Source organism: Aegilops tauschii, chromosome 4 (assembly GCF_002575655.3).
Source record: "Aegilops tauschii subsp. strangulata cultivar AL8/78 chromosome 4, Aet v6.0, whole genome shotgun sequence".
In the NCBI taxonomy this organism is placed as follows: Eukaryota; Viridiplantae; Streptophyta; class Magnoliopsida; order Poales; family Poaceae; genus Aegilops; species Aegilops tauschii.
The window spans coordinates 99,014,757-99,037,593 of NC_053038.3; the positions used below are offsets into that span (position 1 = coordinate 99,014,757).

A 22,837-nucleotide genomic window follows, 5' to 3' on the forward strand; every position below is an offset into this window, starting at 1 on the left:
ACCTGCTCTAGACCGCTCTGAAAACGCCGCGTGGGTATTGATCTTCACCATATGACTCGGTGGCTTCTCCCTCTACACTGCTGCACGACGGGTACAGTGGGTTTTGGCCCTAGACTAGAAACTCCCTCCATTCGTCAGTGTATCGAAAAGCTTCGACCTAAAGTCTTCTTTCTTCATGATTGCCTCTGTTGCGTTCTGTCCACCAGCACCAAAGCAAGGCTCCTCCGTTAGGGAGAAGATTACCGGCAAAAACTCTTTGGCTGAGGCACAAAAACCCTTTTGCATTCAAGGAGCCTGATCCTGACATCCTCTTGCGTTCCATTTTTAGTCGATGGTGAAGGATATTTCATGGACGCCGATAAGTGCCACACGTGTGGGCGTTTGAGAGTCTGCTCACATATTTTGTGTGGTGTATAAAAGGAACAGCCCATACACTTACGTGTGGGCAAAACAAATAATGCTCACACACCTTTTTTTCTCCTCCCGGTCCCTCTCACACGCGTGTGTGGGCGAAATAGATAACGCCCACACGCCCCGTACGTCAGGCCTCGTACCTCGTGGTACCGCATGCCCCGCGTGACAGTCACCGCGCGCCCGCAGTTGCCATGGTCCAGACCCTCGTCCATGTTCGTTTAACTGCAGTTGCCATGTCGCCGAACTTCGGTTGCCATGTCGGATAACTACAGTTGCCATGGTTGCTCAACTGCAGTTGCCATGTATGGTCTGGTCTACTGCAGTTGCCATGATTTCAAAATTTTAGGAGTTGCCACCCACTAACACTAGACAGTTGCCATGTAGCACTACAAAAAAAGCATGGCAAAAAAAAACATGTTCGGGTAAAAGAGAGAGTTGCCATGTGCTCACAAGCACGCTAGGGCAGTTGCCATGTAAAAGAAAGGGTTGCCATCTGCTTACATGCACGCTAGGGCAGTTGCCATGTACCATGCAAAAACACATGGCAACTCGGGGAAAAGAGAGTTGCCGTCTGCTTACAAACAAAACTAGGGCAGTTGCCATGTACCCTGCAGAACCACATGGCAACTGCCAGCTTTGGGTGTGGGCGAGGAGACGAGCGTGTGGGCGAAGTGATAAACACCCACACACCAGCCCCCTCTGTGTGCGTGAAAACTGGTGTGTGGGCGAATTGCTAAACGCCCACACACCAGCCCCCGTGTGGTGAAAAAGGACGTGTGGGCGACCGGATGAATGCCCACACACCAGTTTTGTCCTACGTGGCTCACAAAAACTGCTAGAACGCGCCAAGATTCGTGCAGAATTGGTTGGACGAGGATCCATGCGTGTGGGCGAGTTGCCAAACGCCCACACGTGCGGGTGTTAATGTTTTCGTATTTCATTAGTAAATGCAATAGTGGGTGTTGTTCTGGTCCAGACAAATTATATGTAATGATTATGACAATGGATTTTGATTCAATTGGTTCAAACAAAAAAACAGCATAGACTGGATGGATAGTGCATGAACTGCAGTGCGAGTTCTGTAATCTTGTTCCATCATGGCTCGAGTCTTCCAGTGACCGGATCGACCAGCATGATCCGTCTAACAGAATGTACACCATCTGATCGCACAAAAGATAGCATCTCTCCCTACACATGGACGAACTTCCATGGATGCATAAAATTCATCCAGAGTCTCCATTTCACACAATTTTCGCAGCATGGACCTGCTGCCCAATGTTGGATAACATCATCACTTGAAAATGCACGCCTACCCAGGGGAAATTCTTTTTCTCAATTATATAGTAGGAGTACATGACAGTTCAAATCTCCCAACATATCAAATTACAGTCTGCCGATTGTTCTACGCAGGGGAGGGGGGCGGGGATGAATACTTAATTTCATGATCTCGCCCTTTTAAGGCCCCTCTCGCCGTGATCATAGCTCCTGTGGTCATACACATCCTTCCTCTTCCGGTCGTCGAGCTCAGTCACGGTGGAAAGGTACTCTTGACTGTCCATGGAGAGCTCGCCCTCCTCGGCGTTCTCTGCCGTCCGAGTAGCGTTCTGGTGCGGGGGCTGGGGCCAGCTCTGCCTTCTGTCGTGTTTCTTCTCATCCTTTACAGCCATCTCCACTCCATGCTCCAGCTCCCTCTCAATCAGGTCATCATCATCCATGACGTCAACCTTTCTACCGGCATCACCTTTTGATTTCCTCCGTTTCTCAAGCGCAGCTTTCACTTTATCCTTGTCTATCTTCTTCATTGCATCCATTGAGGATGACATATTGGGGCCTTCGTTGCTGCTGGCAATACCATCCTTTGCTTCCACCTTGGGTATCCTCTGGTTTGAGTTTTGCTTCTCAGGGGGGTCTACCATGCTCAACTGTTTAGGTGCTTGATAATTTCCATGAGCATGACGCTCGTCAGCAGCTCCAGGAGCCTTCCCCACAGCACGTGGATTAACCACACTTGCAGAACTGCCTTCGGTATCATTCCCTTGGGACGGTGGTGGCACCACGCGGTTTTGCTCGTAGAGCTCCAACATTTGGTTGCTGACCTCTGAAAAGAATAGCACGGGTGGTTAGTGTGTGTATGTTACTGGAGTACTTCACAACAAAGAGCATCAAAAGTAACAGTGGCAGAGAAAGGAGCATCACTTCTAGTAATAATGGATATAATTAACAGAAAGTAGTGCTTACTAGCATTGCAAAATCACCAAAATAGAGGTGTCATCCTCATGTTAGATTGTATTTTTTTCATTTACATCTCTTTGGGATGCTACTAAGCTAATATATGTATAACAGAAGTGATAAGGTCTACCAATACACTAAAAAATAGACAAACCCAAATCTTTCAGGTTCCACACGAGAGGCCGGGTTCACATGGTATGCTCCTGTTTTGACATTCCCTAGCGTATCCCAGAACACTAATAATTATAAGATTCCTTAGAGCACATCAAGCAACAGCATGTGTCTTGGTTGACCTAGGCAACCTACACTTATCAGTTTTGAACCAATGATGAATTTTGATAATCCAATCCACACAGGCTCCTAGAAAGTTAAAGCATGTCAACAGCTGCTGCTACCTGTGAGGATGTGAAATACTATTCTTGGGAGATTGAATAGTACAATAGTGCAAACATGCACTACTGAATTAAATCTAGAGACCAACCTTCCAACTGCCGCGGGGTTACATCAAACTCTTGCCACCAGACCTTCTCACCATCTGATGGAAGCTTGACTTTGAGGAACTTCGCAGCAAGGAAGATTGCGCCGGCCGTAATATGATTGGGTTTAAATTGGAGACAAAGCGAAGTACGTAGCCTGTACACCCCTTTAAGGCGCAGTAATTAAATAGGCATAATTGGGGGTTACTATGTTTGTAAGGATAAGTGTAATTTCAGCATACCCATCATTGACAAAATTCCACGCAACTTGAGCAAGCGCATTTTGAGCAACTTTGAATTTTTTTATTGCTTCGACCAAGGGCTTGTACGGGTGGTGCACATTCAGGTCAAAACCAAGTGTTATAAGCACAGCACGCTCCCCGATTAAAATAAGCTCCTTCTGTTGTTCATAAACCTCCTGCACAAAACAGCACAAAAATATCCTCAACAGTCATTCTTGTCATAGGAATCAGGGGATTAAAATATAACGAATGTAAAGATTTTTTTTTTTGCAGATTGGCAGAATAATTTCCCTCCATCCCATAATATAAGAGCGCACTAGTGTCAAAAACGCTCTTATATATGGGAAGGAGGAAGTAGAAGTGTGGGGAAACAAGGATAGCACAGGCAACTACATGAGAAATATCAAGACAATACTTGCAATTAAATATGTCACCTTTTGCTTAATTCGAGCAACTGCGGCAGGATCCTTCTTGTGGATGATCTCATAAGAAATTAGTACGACATCCTTAAGGGGTCTGGGAGTTTCTTCAACTTTACCCGCCAAGAACATGCAAACTGTGGCTATTGTCTGTAGGTTACAACGAACAAACATTGAGAACTTACAACGAGCAGCAAGATCTATGCTGTAGGCTATACACACAACAAAAAAGACTGCATATCTCTTCTGCAAAGCAAAAGAAAATTCACCATATCATGGAATCCAATAAAATATGATGAAATTAGTAGGATGTATATAGATGTATTTTAGAGTGTAGATTCACTCATTTCGCTACGTATGTAGTCCATATTTGGAATCTCTAAAAAGGCTTATATTTAGGAACGGAGGGAATATGATTTACAAGTGTCAGTCAACTATTTCTTATGTCTTTCACAAATCGGTGGCAAGCATTCATGATTGAACCCATATTAGAATACTGCCTACCATTCACATGTAAAGTCGAAAATATATTGTCCGACAGCAAACATGTACAAGCACATACAAATTTCAGTAAGGCTTACCAGTCTATCATTTTTGGCATGAGATTGACGAAGGAAAAAACGATGACAGAATACTATAGCTGTAGCAATTGTCACTTGAGGCCTACATTTTAAAGCCATTCACCATAAGGAAAACATGAAATATATATAACTATCAACCATGCCAAAGAGCATAATTTATGCAGTAACTGATACTCCCTCCATCCCAAAATTCTTGTCTTAGATTTGTCTAAATACGGATGTATCAAGTCACGTTTTAGTATTAGATACATCCGTATCTAGACGAATCTAAGACAAGAATTTTGGGACGGAGGGAGTATATAGGGACATTTAGCGATTCATAAACATTCATGGTGCAAGTACTTGAAGGACACAAAAGCCTAAATATATATACTAAACAGAGTTTGATCTTTTCTGTTCTACCCAATCAAGGATGTACCCTAGGTTGCACCCCCCGTTGTATGTCTGACAAGCATGAGTGGCCCCTAAAGTAACGTATCAATGTACAACACTGGGGCTAAGGCCTAAACATTTTGTCTCTAAAGGTGCAACCTAGGGTACAGAATGTAGTCATGTACAACTAGAGTACAACACTGTCATCAACCGAATGCAATCATTTATGTTTTAGATGTCCACTAGACTTTCCTTCGACTTGCAAAATAAAATGAGCATGAAGCAATCATGAAGGGTTTTGAATACTGCGAGCGGGCAAATGAGAAAGAAACAAATGCTGCTTAAAAGAAATCAAGCTATCAGAAAATGACAGGTAGTCTACACAAACATGAAAACAATAGGTAGGATTCCATAATGCTATTAAACAGCTATTCTATTTCCCAGAAAAACAAGTAATGACAATATATTCTTACACTTTAAGTCTCATCCCAAAATCTTGAAGAAAGGTGCAGTATGACTTCCGAAGATAAGACTCCTTCTTCAGATCAATGCCATCTTTCCTTGAAAGGGAATTCTCCTCGATTTCTTTTCTACTAAAATACCATGAACCACCAAGGTTGCCACTTTCCACATGTCTACCATAGGGAGTTCTGTAAGGGCTGTTTTCTACAATTCCATGATGTGAAGAGTCACTTGTCTGCATGATATCCATGTATGATTTTCCTCTTTTCTTCTAAAGAACCTGACGAAGTGAGATATATATTGTCACCTCTGCAAACTTAACATCATAAGCATGCATAAAAGTAAGGGGGCGCAGCTATGCGTGTACAAATAAATGCATATACATTATTCACAACGTTATAAATCTAAAAGAAGCCTTTTCTGTGGACAAGATAACTTGGCATGCAAAGGATTCCGGATCAGTCCCAGATTATAACGATGAAGGGAAATAGGCAAATGTCCATATAGCTCTGAATCTTTGGTGAACTGCCTGCCCATCATGGAAGCCAGGAATGCGTGACACATGGATGATAATATAACAAATAAAAGGGTTTTCTCAAATACAACATGTCAATGCAGGCACCTCCATTTACAAGGATAACGAGTTAGCGACATGCAGATCATTCATGAAACAGTTAGCCAGCACCAACACAAACCTCACTCCACCTTGACACAGGAGTAACGCAGTTCACCAAACAAAGCTGGACATTTTTCAAGCAATCGTTGAAATACTCTAAAACTCGATATTACAAGTGGCCACTATGAATTCCTCTTGAAATTTGGCTACATCTAATCCTCCGGTCACAAAAAACACATATAATGACCCCAAAATTGAGCACGCGGTTACGATTTTATCATTTTAATAAGTCCGTCATGATTAAAGCGAGTAAATTTAGCTCCAGCAACCACGAACCAAATCGCATAGCATAGTAATAATCTAGGAAGTGTGCTTTCGAGCATTGGAGCTCTCAGTTAGCAGGCACAATCGCACAAACCGAGAGCCGCAGAAGCAATTTGAACAAGAAAAAGAAGAAGATCTCGGAAGATAAACAAATCGGATCAGATCAGAACCTGAGAGATCAAGACGTAATCTAGCACGGGGACCGACCGGGCGGGCGTCACGGGGCGGGTTAGTCGTCGCCTGCGGAGAGCTGCAGCCAGCAACGGCGATGCGGCGTAGAGGGGGGCGTGATGGCGAGGCGGCGACGGCGACGGCGGTGGCGGAGGTATCGGGGATTGGGGAGCCTGCGAGGCGCTTGGAGCGAACCCTGGCTAGCCTGTTTTGAGATTGTGCGTGCAGCGTGCACCTGGATACGCCGTCGGATCGGTCGAGCGTGGGCCCTACTGAACCGTCGGATCACCTTCCGGCTCCCGATTTGCCCCGCCATCTATATCTATACTACTATTTAAAAAGCAAACATCAATCCCCCTAAAGCCACACAGTAAATTATACACGGAATTACCAAGACCCTTGGATTAAATTAACTTAAATACATCCTACCATTCATATTGCATCAATAGTCTATCACCCAGATCAACGTCTCAGATTGGATGTTCTGCCAAACAGACGCGGTAGTCTGCCAATCCTCGTAGCCCTCAGCGTCGCCGATCCCCGCAACCCCGCCGACAATTCCTAGATTTCCGGATTGACTCCACCGGAAATCATGCCAGAAAAACGGATCCGCAGCAACTTGCACGGCCCCACCTTCCTTCCTCTCCTCCCGTGTGCTTCCTTCCCCATCGCCGCGAGTCGACCCGGCCTCTGGTCGTCTCCCGCGCTACTGCAAGCCGCCGCCCACCTCCTCTGCCGGTAAGCTGCGCTCAACGCCCTCCTCCTAATGCATCTGATTAGTTAAAATCCAGTTCGAAAGGTATGCGGCTACAGTTGGATGGCCGACGCCCGCATCAGTGTCCTTGGACTGCTCCCCCCCCCCCCCGTTCCACGGATGAGTTAATTGCACGAAACCACCGCATTTGGGGCTTCGTTTGTGGAAAACTACGTGGTCCCTAATTATTTGCAAAAGCTACTGCGTATCTAGTAAACTTTTTGCAAGGAGGACTGGTCACATGCTTTGCAGCATTTGAGGGCGTTTTCGATAGCTGGGGCCCGAAATAGATGAAGTGTCTTAACGGTCGCGCGGACGGCGCCGTTTCCTCAAAACGATGTGGCCGGCTCGCGTCGGATAGACCGACCGCGTCACTCTTTCTCGCCGCTCCTCTCCCGCGGGCTCCCACAGATGGCGGCGACAAAATCTAGCGGCAGCGGCGCTTCCACTAAGCGATGCTCCAGATGGTGGTTATGAAGATCCACTCGAGGCGTGCGAGAGCTTGAATCCTTCTCAACCGTCGCCTCCTCCCCAATCGTCGGCACTGGAGAAATCACTTGAGTACGTGGAGGCTACTGCCTTCGCCCAGGCCATGAAGGCAAATCCGATGAGCAACTACAACTTTGCCTCCTCCTTCGGCGGCATGGTGTAAGTTATCCATCCCTATTCTCTCTTTTCCCCGATTGGGATTCTGGGGTTAGGGTTCTACTGTTCTAGGGTTAGGGTTCCACTGTTATATGTTTCAGGGTTTGGCTTTAGGGTTAGGATTATAGCACTTTAGTTGTTATATTGGCATTGGTTATTTGTTGTAATTAGATTGTGGAGCTGTGACTGTGACTTCAATTAAATTCGGTCAATTTGTGCCACTGTGACTTCCAATTAATTAAATTACTTTATGGTAATTGTTGTAATTTGTGCTACTGAACTTTTGACCGAAGTTTGAACTGAACTTTTGACAAAAGTTTTAACTGGATTTTTAGCCAGACATTTGACAGAGGTTTTAACTAAACTTTGAACTAAATTGTTTAAATGAACTTTTTAACTGTACATTTTAACCGAATTATGACTGGAAGTTTTAACTGAACATTGAACTGAACTATTTAATTGAACTTTTATCTTAAGTTGTAATTTATTGTAGATTGGATGATGAAGTCCGGGAAGTGAGATTTCATTTCTTGGACATAGATAATTTGGAAAGAACTATTAGCTTATCATGACATAACATACTGGAATCTGATTGCACTAACAAAGTTAAAAGGCTATATTTCCAGAGATTTTATGTATTATGTCAAAGATCTAGGTGTCGAGGTGTCAGGAATGGAAGAATTGACTGATGATGACAAGGTGGATGCAATGTTGGACGACATAGCTAGTAAAGGAAAGAATGTGGTTAATATTACACTTTTGAGAAGTGATGCTCCAACACCAGCTGATTTGAACATTGGTCATGTTTATGAAGAGTAGGCCCCCTTGTCTAAAATAGGGGTACCACTTGTTTATGAGATAGATACATGATAACCCACAAGTATAGGGGATCGTTTGTAGCCTTTTTTCGATAAATAAGAGTGTCGAACCCAACAAAAGGAGCTAAAGGTATAACAAATATTTCCTCAAGTTCTATCGACCACCGATACAACTCTATGCACACTTAACGTTTGCTTTACCTAGAACAAGAATAAAACTAGAAGTACTTTACGATAATAAAACTACGAGTAAATTGCAAGATAATAAAAAATAACTTTTTGTAACACAAGAGAAATATTTGTCCCTAGGCAGTCGATAACTAAACAGGTATTCATTATTGCAATTTTATATGAGGGAGAGGCACGAGCTAACATACTTTCCGTACTTGGATCATATGCACATATGATTGGAACTCTAGCAAGCATCCGCAACTACCAGAGATCATTAAGATAAAACCCAACCATAGCATTAAGTATCAAGTCCTCTTTACTCACATACGCAACAACACTTTTATGACTAACCATGTGAATGACCAATTCCCGTTGACTATCTATATATATATATATAAGTGAAGCAAGAGAGTTTAATTCATTCTACAAAATACCATGCTCTAAAAAATATAAGTGAAGCGAAAGAGCATTCTACAAATAACGGTTTTTCATCTGAAGAGAAACAGGCAATCCAAACTTCAAATGATATAAGTGAAGCACGTGAAGCATTCTATAAAGCCATACTCAAAAGACATAAGGGAAGTGCAAAGAGCATTCTATAAATCAACCAAGGACTATCTCATACCAGCATGGTGCATTATTAAAAGAAAAATAAAAAGCACACGACGCTCCAAGATTTACACATATCATGTGAACAAAACGAAAACCGAAACATATTGATACTTGCCGAAGAAAGATATGATGCCTTTCGGGGCATCCCCAAGCTTAGACGCTTGAGTCTCCTTGAATATTTACTTGGGGTGCCTTGGGCATCCCCAAGCTTGAACTCTTGCCTCTCCTACTTCTCCTCATATCGAGACTTCCTCGATCTTCGAACACTTCATCCACACAAAATTTAACAGAAAATTCGTGAGATCCGTTAGTAATGCAAATCACTACTTTAAGTACTGCTGCAAACCCATTCATATTTTGTTTTTGCATTATAGCTACTGTATTCTAACTTCTTCATGGCTTATACCATCGATACAATCCATATTTCCATTAAAAAAAGTAAAACAATGCATCAAAAATAGAATCTGTCAAAAACAGTACAGTCTGTAGTAATCTGAACATTGACCATACTTCCTATGCATCGGCATGTCATAAAAGAACAATTCATGCACATTAAGTAAAGGCCAATGCATAGCATAAACAGTTTCTTGCAATTTTATCGTGTTGAAAACATAGAGAGGTGGAGATGTAGTTCCTCTCTCATAATAATTGCAAGTAGGAGCAGCAAGTACATGCATATTATATTCATCAAAATCATCATGTGTAATAGCCAAAGGCAACCCATCAATATAGTCCTTAATAAGAGCAAACTTCTCCGATATAGTGTAGTTGGGAGAATTCAAAAATAAGTAGGACTATCATGTGTGGGTGCAATAGCAACAATTTCATTATTAACATAAGGAACTATAGCAAATTCATCTCCATAAGCATAATTCATATTGGCAACTTGGAAACAAGCATAGCAAGCATCAAGTTCATCAAAAAGGGATATTTCAAATGACTCAATAGGATCATAGCAATTATCATAGCATTCATCCTTCGGTAAGCACGAAGGAAAATTAAACAATGTATGAGTTGAAGAGTTACTCTCATTAGAAGGTGGGCACGGGTGATCAATCCGCTCTTCCTCCTTTTGTTCTTCGCTCTCCTCATCATCTTTTTCATCCAATGAGCTCACAGTTTCATCAATTTCTTCTTCCATAGATTCCTGCAAAATATTAATCTCTTTTTGGAAAGCAGAGACTTTCTCAATAAATACATCAATATCGGAATTGTACTTATAATTCTCATAGCAATATTGAAGTATAGAAAAAATTTCAGGTCTATAAACAGTATCATCATAATCTTCATACTTTTCAAACAGAGATTCAATTTCATAAGCACCCTTAAAAGAAACAAATTCTTCTATTTGTTCCACAACATAGTAATCATATCTACCATTAGCATAAGAATCCAAGGTTTCATTATCATTAAATTCTCATGAAAAGGGAAGGTGTTTATCCTTCATCCTAGAGCAACAAGTACAATCATATCTCAAGCATAAATTCCAAGCATACCATTGCAAATAATCAATTTGATCCCATAAGAGTTTCCCTTTCTGTGTCAAGTGATAATCCCCAAATTATTCATGTTGATCCAACGTGTCTCCCATTATAAAGTTGAACGGGGTTTTCTCAAGATTATCAAAGTAGTGTTTAATGTTTTCCACATAACGAGCATCGAGAGTTTTAGGAGGTTCCCCATCTCCATGAGTAGCAAGTACAACTTTTTTTTTTGGTATTTCGTGTTCCATATCTATAACTAAAGATAGGGAACAATTTAGAACAGAAAATAAAAGCTACTTAGTGATAAAGCAAACAAGCACACACGAGAATATTCACCCCACGCTATTGCTCCCCTGCAACGGCGCCAGAAAAAGGTCTTGATAACCCACAAGTATAGGGGATCGTTTGTAGCCTTTTTCGATAAATAAGAGTGTCGAACCCAACGAGGAGCTAAAGGTAGAATAAATATTCCCTCAAGTTCTATCGACCACCGATACAACTCTACGCACACTTAACATTTGCTTTACCTAGAACAAGAATAAAACTAGAAGTACTTTGCGAGAATAAAACTACGAGTAAATTGCAAGATAATAAAAGTAAATAGCTTTTTGTAACACAAGAGAAAGATTTGTCCCTAGACAGTCGGTTACTATACCGGTAATCATTATTGCAATTTTATATGAGAGGCATGAGCTAACATACTTTTCGTACTTGGATCATATGCACTTATGATTGGAACTCTAACAAACATCCGCAACTACCAGAGATCATTAAGGTAAAACCCGACCATATCATTAACTGTCAAGTTATCTTTACTCCCATGCGCAACAACCCACCTGCTCGGGCGTAAGCTTCTGTCACTCTAGCCACCCACCATAAGCAAATCATGAACGTATTGCAACACCCTACAGCGGGGATCCATCACGTTTGCGCGACATAGAGGGCACCATAGGACAGCAACAAAATAAAATATACAACTCAAACCAACACTAGTACAGCGAGCTGCTAAACAAACGGTTTTTAACCCCTTTCCGCGACGGCCTTTGGAACCGTCTCCAAGTGAGTGTGGGCGATAGGGGGTCCTTCCCACACGATCCAGAAACTGTCGGGGATATGCCCTCCTGGCACACACGCTCGGCAAAATGAGGTCATGTGCGACCGGCGAGCACTCAAATACAGAAATACGTACAGTAGTGCTCAAAAAATACAATTATACATGCGAAATCATTTCCGGTCGTAAGTACATCCCACACAGTCAGCCAGCGCTAAACGTTTCCGTTCGTATATACATCCCACACAGTCGCTCCAAGGAAAACGTTTCTGTTCGCAAGTACATCACACACAATTTTCCCGGTTAAATAATTTGTGATAGCGTTTCCATTGCACACGGTATTAACAATTTTATCATTTGTGTTATTGAATTCATCACACATGATGCCTAGAAGAAACTGTGTGTCAAGGGCTGTCCATCACACGCAGTTTTTATGTGGTAAACATTTGCGCCAGGTGGCCTAACACAAACAGTTTTCAAGAGGATGTCGTGTGTGATTGTTCATTAATCTAACACGGTTTATTCCTAGAAACTGTGTGCGTTATTGAATGCGTCGCACATGGTGTTTTCTCAATAACCGTTTGCAATAGAAAACCCCAATTAGCATGCTAATTATCCAATTATTCATAATCCATTTATTAATCTAATTGACATTTCATATTAAGCACACAATATATTTCATTTTCATAATTGAAATACATCAGAGTAAAACATCATATAGCTTCAGCACTCAGCTACCCCATTACACAACTACACTAGGACCAAGTTTCACATGCAACATCTATAACCTTTCGAAATTAGCATCATAGACGGTACATAGATAGATGTATCTCATCTGGAAAACTACTGAAGCAGAATGCGAATATTGAGCCTTCATTGATGTTGAAGGTCTTTATAACTTTAGGCCAGTGCCTGTGGATGATTGATCATCCATCCTTCGTCCTCTTCGGGAACACTTCAATATTGAACCGTGGGTGTTGTATGAATACCTTCCTCGCCTCCTGACCATACAGGTGGTTTGAGAGGTAATCATTAGTGAACTGCTTTGGAAAGGCCTGAAAACAAGGATGTGCATAAATATCTTCTCTATATTGGAAATGGGGCAAAGGAATTAAAAAGGCAAGGTATAATAGTTAGTACCATCCTTTAGTGAACTGATGTCTTCTTCATTGTGCAGACAAAGATCTTGTTGTTTTTTGTCGCTAATTTCTTTATCCTAACAATCATTCTGAGTTTCTTGACTGGACTGATATTCATGGACAACTCATTTCCCCATATGCAAAAAGGGTCGAACAGTGGGTCAAAACCTCTGACAGCAGGACCTACATGTGCAAGACCAAATTGTTAAAAACCTAAATATTAGAATGGTTCCTGTAATTGCAGAATAATGTGCTATTAGGCAACGGACCATGCACGTGCTAACCTCGATTGTAAACCTCAGTGCTTCCCATTGTTTCCCTGCAACACATATAAGGTTGTTAGTCATCAGGTTAAGTAAGGGTTCGCATGCTATCAGTAAAATATATTGATAAAAAATAAGCACATTGCAGATTCATCAAATTAATTCAAGCCACATGGAAAACCCATTTATCCAAACCAAGCATGATTAAGAACTAGGAAATATAGCACTTGTATATGTTTCTCATGTATTAAGTGCAGCCAAATTCGATTTATTCCTCACATGCACAACAATACAAAATTTTACCCACGACAATTGGACATCATAGTGTAGAATTGAACCAAGCAGTTAGCTAAACACCACAACAAATGAACCAAACATTAACTGAGCACCACATTGCACAATATAACATACTCCTAATAGAAGATCAAACAGTTAACCAAACCAAGCATGCTTAACAACTTGGAAATATAGCAATTGTATTTGTTTCTCATGTATTTAGTACAACCAAATTCGATTTATTCCTCACGTGGTATACGATAACAGAATGCAGCCACAACAATTGAACATCCATTGCAGAATTGAACCAAGCAGTTAACTAAACACCACAACAAATGAACCAAATGCTAACTGAGCACCACATTGCACAATATAACATACTCGTAATAGAAGATCAGACAGTTAACCAAACCAAGCATGCTTTACAATTTGGAAATATTGCACACTGAAGAATTGAACATCACATTTGCAGAATTGAACCAAGTAGTTAACTGAACACCACATTGCACGACATATAGAACATATACACTATAGCAGAAGATTTCATGGTAAAAGTAGATAGCACAATTCACTATAATTTGTTAAGGAAAGGCAGTAGCTAGCAAACAATGGCCTCGAGAAAACGCCACGAACTGTCGTTCAAAGCAGCCAACCACGTCGCGGCGTCGGCGCGCGAGGCGTCAACGGTGGCCTCGACGGCGAGGTGCTCCTCCAAGATCTGGGGGTCGGCACGAATGGCAGCCATCGTGACCTCATCCGCGCGTGCGGCCGCGATTTGCTTCTTCGCTGTCAAATGCACCTTGAGATCCTGGCTATACTGCGTGCACCATGGCTTAGGGTGGCGCTTATTTGGTGGAAGGGTCGGTGATTTGGGTGGAAGGTGTCGCGCTCGCGCCGGCAGTCGGGGCATGTGGGATGTGGAAGGAGGAGGAGGATGGGGGTCGGGTGTGGATTACCTGCCTGGATAGGCGAGGCCGAGCAGCATGAAGGAGGGCCGCCAGCAAGGAGGCGGTGCTGCAAGCAAGGAGTGAAGGTTTCAACTTGGAAAGGAAGGCGGAAACAGGGGAAATGTGGCTTTTGATAAGGGGGAGGGGGCGGGGAGGTAGATATTTCCGCGGAAGCCGAAAATTTGGAATCGCTTCAGCGAAAAAACTGGCGCGCAAAGTGTCATCAGACACGGTCCCTTATTCAGAATTGTGTACGATATGTGAACATCACAAATGATTCGGATAGCTTAACCCGTGTGTGTTGAGTTTGAATGTCAAAAATATTGGTTCGAATTTCCCTGGTTACAGTGGTCATCCACGTCATTGCATAATTTGGGTACACAAAGGAGACTAACTTCTTAATCGAGCAAGTTCAGCAATTAAACAGAGCTAGCTGACCTAAAAATTACTCTAACAAATTAAAGACCGGCTCTCTTAATTAAACAAAACAAAGAGTACTACTACGGCTGGTGCTCGTCGATCTCCGCCGCCGCCTTCATGTCCAGCTCGCGCCTGACGGTCTCCCGGGGAAAGGGCTCCATGGCATCCATCGCACCATACTCGGCAAGCATCTCGCCATCCGCGTCCGCCATCTCTTTGGCATAGGCTGCCACGAGCTGGGCGTGGGCGGCCGCGATCTAGGCTCTGGTGGGCTCCGTCATGGCAAGGTATGCTGTGCAGGAACGGACGGCTGCTCGAACTCTCTCGGCGATTGCCAACTCTTCGGCCATGGGTTGTCGACCGTTGTCGGAGAAGTTTCATTCGATTTGTGTGGTGACCGCCATGAGTTGGGCGTGGCGGCCTCGACATGGTAGTGGGCGGCCTCCAGCAGGGCTAAGTCCGCCGCTGCAGAACGGACAACTGTTGTGCCGCTCTCGCCAGTTGCTATCCCCGAGGCAGATGTTGCTGCCGCCGCCTGAGAAGCAACAGCGGCCGTTTGGGCTGCCTTGGCTGCCCGGACGCAGACTGCGGTCGCCCTCACGAAGCTTGTTAGCATGCGCCTGGTGGCTGCGGCCGCGCTCTCGCCGGAGTGGGCCACCGAAGTTGCCCTCACGACGTGGGTCCACATCCCCATCTTTCACCGGCGACAAATAAACAGTGAAATGATATTTGGGGAGTGAGCTAGTGTGCTTGACACGCCGGCTGTGGACTGTAGCCGATGCACCTTCTCTCGTAAGCCATGGGCGTACTATACACCGACGGTGCTCCAAGATATTTTGTGTTGCGTCTCACACGGTTGGTGATAATAAACTGTGTGCGATCTACTTGATTTATCATCTTGATTTGAATTACGTAATGGGGTCACAGCTACAAAGGATGGTGTTTGAATTGTTAGAACTTTTATCGATAGTGAACATGCAACTATAGGTGTGTCGTCAAAAAAATTGGAATTATTCAGGGTTCGTTTGGACGTTTTTATACATTAACTTGGTTTTGTAGGAATTTCAGGTGCATGATTCTAATTTCAACTACATGCACATGCTCGAGTGCATATAAACGGGTTGAAAAATCAAATATGTGTCCTTGGTTGCATGCTTAGGTCTCATGCAAGAAATGGGAATGAATGTCACACACCCTGCCACCGTCACTCGGCCGCAAACATTGAGATACCTGGTTTTTAAATTCTAGTAAATCCAAAACACGTTTGAAATTCATGAAACTTGGCATGCTATCATGGAGCGGCATTAACATGCCGTGGTAAAAAATTTGTCCCATTTGGGGCAGGTTTGGGTATAAGCTTCTCACAAACCAGAGCTTCTCACAACAAGCGTGATGGTTTCGGTAGGGAACGTGCCACCTTTGGGGACAAAACGATATTCGTTGCCTCTTATTGCTTTCAAAAAAAATCGAGTGTCAACATAGAACAACAGGAGTGTTGTGTTCAATTTTGGAATTTTTCGGGGTTCGTTTGGACATTTTTATACATTAACTGGGTTTCCCAGGCATTTTATGCAGATAATTCAAATTTGAACTACATGCACATGCTCCAGTGCATATAAACTGGCTGAAAAATCAAATATGTGTCCTTGGTTGCATGCTTAGGTCCCATGCAAGAAATGGGAATGAATTTCAAACACCCTGCCACTGTCACTCGGCCGCAAACATTGAGATACCTGGTTTTTAAATTCTAGTAAATCCAAAACTCGTCTAAAATTCATGAAACTTGACATGCTATCATGGAGCGGCATCAACATGCCGTGGTAAATTTTTTGTCCCATTAGGGCAGGTTTGGGTATAAGCTTCTCACAAACCAGAGGTTCTCACAACAAGCGTGACGGTTTCGGTAGGGAACGTGCCACCTTTGGGGATGAAACGATATCTGTTGCCTGTTATTGCTTTCAAAAAAATTCGAGTGTCAACATAAAACAACAAGAGTGTTGTGTTCAATTTTGGAATTTTTTGGGGTTCATTTGGACATTTTTATACATTAACTGGGTTTCCCAGGCATTTTATGCGCATAATTCAAATTTGAACTACATGCACATGCTCCGGTGCATATAAACTGGTTGAAAAATCAAATATGTGTCCTTGGTTGCATGCTTAGGTCCCATGCAAGAAATGGGAATGAATTTCAAACACCCTGCCACCGTCACTCGGCCGCAAACATTTAGATACCTGGTTTTTAAATTCTAGTAAATCCAAAACTCGTCTGAAATTCATGAAACTTGGCATGCTATCATGGAGCGACATCAACATGCCATGGTAAAAAAATTGTCCCATTAGGGGCAGGTTTGGGTATAAGCTAATCACAAACCAGAGCTTCTCACAACAAGCGTGATGGTTTCGGTAGGGAACGTGCCACCTTTGGGGACGAAACGATATCCATTGCCTCTTATTGCTTTCAATTTTTTTTGAGTGTCAACATAGAACAACAGGAGTGTTGTGTTCAATTTTGGATTTTTTCGGGGTTCGTTTGGACATTTTTATAAATTAACTGGGTTTCCCAGGCATTTTATGCGCATAATTCAAATTTGAACTACATGCACACGCTCCAGTGCATATAAACTAGTTGAAAAATCAAATATGTGTCCTTGGCTGCATGCTTAGGTCCCATGCAAGAAATGGGAATGAATTTGGAACATCCTGCCACCGTCACTCGGCCGCAAACATTGAGATACCTGGTTTTTAAATTCTAGTAAATCCAAAACTCGTATGAAATTCATGAAACTTGGCATGCTATCATGGAGCGACATCAACATGCCGTGGTAATTTGTTTGTCCCATTAGGGGCAGGTTTGGGTATAAGCTTCTCACAAACTAGAGCTTCTCACAACACGTGTGATGATTTCGGTAGGGAACGTGCCACCTTTGGGGACGAAATGATATCTGTTGCCTCTTATTGCTTTCAAAAAAATTCGAGTGTCAACATAGAACAACAGGAGTGTTGTGTTCAATTTTGGAATTTTTCGGGGTTCGTTTTGACATTTTTATACATTAACTGGGTTTTCTAGGCATTTCATGTGCATAATTCAAATTTGAACTACATGCACAAGCTCCAGTGCATATAAATTGGTTGAAAAATCAAATCTGTGTCCTTCGGGGCATGCTTAGGTCCCATGCAAGAAATGTGAATGAATTTCAAACACCAGGGCACTGTTGATTGCCGGCAAAACGTTGAGATACTTTTTTTTAAAATTCTAGTAAATCCAAAACTCGTCTGAAATTCATGAAACTTGGTATGCTATCATGGAGCGGCATCAACATGCCGTGGTAAATTTTTTGTCCCATTTGGGGCAGGTTTGGGTATATGCTTCTGATGGGGATCGTAGCAGAAGTTTAAAATTTTCCTATGCTCACCAAGATCCATCTATGGAGTATACTAGCAACGAGGGGAAAGGAGTGCATCTACATACCCTTGTAGATCGCGAGCGGAAGCGTTCCAATGAACGTGGTTGATGGAGTCGTACTCGCCGTGATCCAAATCACCGATGACCGAGTGCCGAACGTACGGCACCTCCGCGTTCAACACACGTACGGTGCAGCGACGTCTCCTCCTTCTTGATCCAGCAAGGGGGAAGGAGAGGTTGATGGAGATCCAGCAGCACGACGGCGTGGTGGTGGATGTAGCGGGATCTCGGCAGGGCTTCGCCGAGCTTCTGCGAGAGGGAGAGGTGTAGCAGGGGAGGAGGGAGGCGCCCAAGGCTGTAATACTACTGCCCTCCCCCCTTTATATAGGCCCCCTGGGAGGGGGGGCGCCGGCCAGGAACCCATCTACATGGGGGGGCGGCGGCCAGGGGGGAGACTTGCCCCCCAAGGCAAGTGGGGCGCCCCCCCACCCTAGGGTTTCCAACCCTAGGCGCAGGGGGAGGCCCATGGGGGGCGCCCCAGCCCACTAAGGGCTGGTTCCCTTCCCACTTCAGCCCATGGGGCCCTCCGGGATAGGTGGCCCCACCCGGTGGACCCCCGGGACCCTTCCGGTGGTCCCGGTACAATACCGGTGACCCCCGAAACTTTCCCGGTGGCCGAAACTTGACTTCCTATAATTCTTCACCTCCGGACCATTCCGGAACTCCTCGTGACGTCCGGGATCTCATCCGGGACTCCGAACAACTTTCGGGTTTCCGCATACTCATATCTCTACAACCCTAGTGTCACCGAACCTTAAGTGTGTAGACCCTACGGGTTCGGGAGACATGCAGACATGACCGAGACGCCTCTCCGGTCAATAACCAACAGCGGGATCTGGATACCCATGTTGGCTCCCACATGTTCCACGATGATCTCATCGGATGAACCACGATGTCGAGGATTCAATCAATCCCGTATACAATTCCCTTTGTCAATCGGTATGTTACTTGCCCGAGATTGGATCGTCGGTATCCCAATACCTTGTTCAATCTCGTTACCGGCAAGTCTCTTTACTCGTACCGCAATGCATGATCCCGTGACTAACGCCTTAGTCACATTGAGCTCATTATGATGATGCATTACCGAGTGGGCCCAGAGATACCTCTCCGTCATACGGAGTGACAAATCCCAGTCTCGATCCGTGCCAACCCAACAGACACTTTCGGAGATACCCGCAGTGTACCTTTATAGTCACCCATTTACGTTGTGACGTTTGGCACACCCAAAGTACTCCTACGGTATCCGGGAGTTGCACGATCTCATGGTCTAAGGAGAAGATACTTGACATTGGAAAAGCTCTGGCAAACGAACTACACAATCTTTGAGCTATGCTTAGGATTGGGTCTTGTCCATCACATCATTCTCCTAATGATGTGATCCCGTTATCAATGACATCCAATGTCCATAGTCAGGAAACCATGACTATCTGTTGATCAACGAGCTAGTCAACTAGAGGCTTACTAGGGACACGTTGTGGTCTATGTATTTACACATGTATTACGATTTCCGGATAACACAATTATAGCATGAACAATAGACAATTACCATGAACAAAGAAATATAATAATAACCATTTATTATTGCCTCTAGGGCATATTTCCAACAGTCTCCCACTTGCACTAGAGTCAATAATCTAGTTACATTGTGATGAATCGAACACCCATTGCGTCCTGGTGTTGATCATGTTTTGCTCTAGAGAGAGGTTTAGTCAACGGATCTGCTACATTCAGGTCCGTATGTACTTTACAAATATCTATGTCTCCATTTTGAACACTTTCACGAATGGAGTTGAAGCGACGCTTGATATGCCTGGTCTTCCTGTGAAATCTGGGCTCCTTCGCAAGGGCAATAGCTCCAGTGTTGTCACAGAAGAGAGTCATCGGGCCCGACGCATTGGGAATCACCCCTAGGTCGGTAATGAACTCCTTTATCCAGACTGCTTCCTCTGCTGCCTCCGAGGCTGCCATGTACTCCGCTTCACATGTAGATCCCGCCATGACGCTTTGCTTGCAACTGCACCAGCTTACTGCTCCTCCATTCAAAATATACACGTATCCAGTTTGTGACTTCGAGTCATCCAGATCTGTGTCGAAGCTTGCGTCGACGTAACCCTTTACGACGAGCTCTTCGTCACCTCCATAAACGAGAAACATATCCTTAGTCCTCTTCAGGTACTTCAGGATATTCTTGACCGCTGTCCAGTGTTCCATGCCGGGATTACTTTGGTACCTTCCTACCAAACTTACGGCAAGGTTTACATCAGGTCTGGTACACAGCATGGCATACATAATAGACCCTATGGCCGAGGCATAGGGGATGACACTCATCTTTTCTCTATCTTCTGCCGTGGTCGGGCATTGAGCCGTGCTCAATTGCACACCTTGCAATACAGGCAAGAACCCCTTCTTGGACTGATCCATATTGAACTTCTTCAATATCTTGTCAAGGTATGTACTCTGTGAAAGACCAATGAGGCGTCTTGATCTATCTCTATAGATCTTGATGCCTAATATATAAGCAGCTTCTCCAAGGTCCTTCATTGAAAAACACTTATTCAAATAGGCCTTTATACTTTCCAAGAATTCTATATCATTTCCCATCAATAGTATGTCATCCACATATAATATGAGAAATGCTACAGAGCTCCCACTCACTTTCTTGTAAACACAGGCTTCACCATAAGTCTGTGTAAACCCAAACGCTTTCATCATCTCATCAAAGCGAATGTTCCAACTCCGAGATGCTTGCACCAGCCCATAGATTGAGCGCTGGAGCTTGCATACTTTGTTAGCATTCTTAGGATCGACAAAACCTTTCGGCTGCATCATATACAATTCTTCCTTAAGGAATGCCGTTTTGACGTCCATCTGCCATATCTCATAATCATAGTATGCGGCAATTGCTAACATGATTCGGACGGACTTCAGCTTCGCTACGGGTGAGAAAGTCTCATCGTAGTCAACCCCTTGAACTTGGCGATAACCCTTAGCGACAAGTCGAGCCTTATAGATGGTCACCATCCGCGTCTGTCTTCTTCTTCTTAAAGATCCATTTGTTTTCTATGGTTCGCCGATCATCGGGCAAGTCAGTCAAAGTCCATACTTCGTTTTCATACATGGATCCTATCTCGGATTTCATGGCTTCTAGCCATTTGTCAGAATCCGGGCCCGCCATCGCTTCTTCATAGTTTGAAGGTTCACCGTTGTCTAACAACATGATTTCTAGGACAGGGTTGCCGTACCACTCTGGTGCGGAACGTGTCCTTGTGGACCTACGAAGTTCAGTAGTAACTTGATCCGAAGCTTCATGATCATCATCATTAACTTCCTCCCCAGTCGGTGTAGGCACCACAGGAACATCTTCCCGCGCTGCGCTACTTTCCTGTTCGGAAGGGGTGACTATCACCTCATCAAGTTCCACTTTCCTCCCACTCAATTCTTTCGAGAGAAACTCTTTCTCCAGAAAGGACCCGTTCTTGGCAACGAAGATCTTGCCTTCGGATTTGAGGTAGAAGGTATACCCAATAGTTTCCTTAGGGTATCCTATGAAGACGCATTTTTCCGACTTGGGTTCGAGCTTTTCAGGTTGAAGTTTCTTGACATAAGCATCGCATCCCCAAACTTTTAGAAACGATAGCTTAGGTTTCTTCCCAAACCATAATTCATACGGTGTCATCTCAACGGATTTCGACGGAGCCCTATTTAAAGTGAATGCGGCAGTCTCTAAAGCATAGCCCCAAAATGAGAGCGGTAAATCGGTAAGAGACATCATAGATCACACCATATCCAATAGAGTGCGATTACGACGTTCGGACACACCGTTTCGCTGAGTGTTCCAGGCGGCGTGAGTTGTGAAACGATTCCACATTTCCTTAAGTGCGCACCAAATTCGTGACTTAAATATTCTCCACCACGATCTGATCGTAAGAACTTTATTTTCTGTCACGTTGATTCTCAACCTCACTCTAAAATTCCTTGAACTTTTCAAAGGTTTCATACTTGTGTTTCATTAGGTAGACATACCCATATCTACTTAAGTCATCAGTGAGAGTGAGAACATAACGATATCCTCTGCGAGCCTCAACACTCATTGGACCGCACACATCGGTATGTATGATTTCCAATAAGTTGGTTGCTCGCTCCATTGTTCCGGAGAACGGAGTCTTGGTCATCTTACCCATGAGGCATGGTTCGCACGTGTCAAATGATTCGTAATCAAGAGACTCCAAAAGTCCATCTGCATGGAGCTTCTTCATGCGCTTGACACCAATGTGACCAAGGCGGCAGTGCCACAAGTATGTGGGACTATCATTATCAACTTTACATCTTTTGGTATTCACACTATGAATATGTGTAACATCACGTTCGAGATTCATCAAGAATAAACCATTGACCAGCGGGGCATGACCATAAAACATATCTCTCATATAAATAGAACAACCATTATTCTCAGATTTAAATGGGTAGCCATCTCGAATTAAACGA

The 22,837-nt window shown here is 43.7% G+C and overlaps 1 protein-coding gene across 1 annotated transcript; it reads right to left on the minus strand.

Annotated features, from left to right (window-relative positions):
* Positions 1–1,724: 1,724 nt before the first annotated feature.
* Positions 1,725–6,622, minus strand: LOC109780188 (cyclin-T1-3). Its single transcript, XM_020338767.4, has 7 exons — positions 6,306–6,622; positions 5,207–5,475; positions 4,362–4,443; positions 3,796–3,930; positions 3,362–3,537; positions 3,125–3,276; positions 1,725–2,512 (listed from the first exon to the last, which is right to left on the minus strand). Exons 2-7 carry the CDS (start codon positions 5,443–5,445, stop codon positions 1,854–1,856), a joined length of 1,443 nt encoding a protein of 480 aa, XP_020194356.1. The 5' UTR covers positions 5,446–5,475; positions 6,306–6,622; the 3' UTR covers positions 1,725–1,853.
* Positions 6,623–22,837: the final 16,215 nt, after the last annotated feature.

Bases quoted from the DNA above. Each gene is read 5' to 3' on its own strand.
- LOC109780188 (XM_020338767.4), bottom strand. From the start codon at position 5,445: ATGGATATCATGCAGACAAGTGACTCTTCACATCATGGAATTGTAGAA. The intron at 4,444-5,206 runs GTAAGAATATAT...TTTAAAATGTAG, and splicing joins TTTGGGATGAGACTTAAAGT to GCCTCAAGTGACAATTGCTA. The intron at 3,931-4,361 runs GTAAGCCTTACT...TGTAACCTACAG, and splicing joins ATGCCAAAAATGATAGACTG to ACAATAGCCACAGTTTGCAT.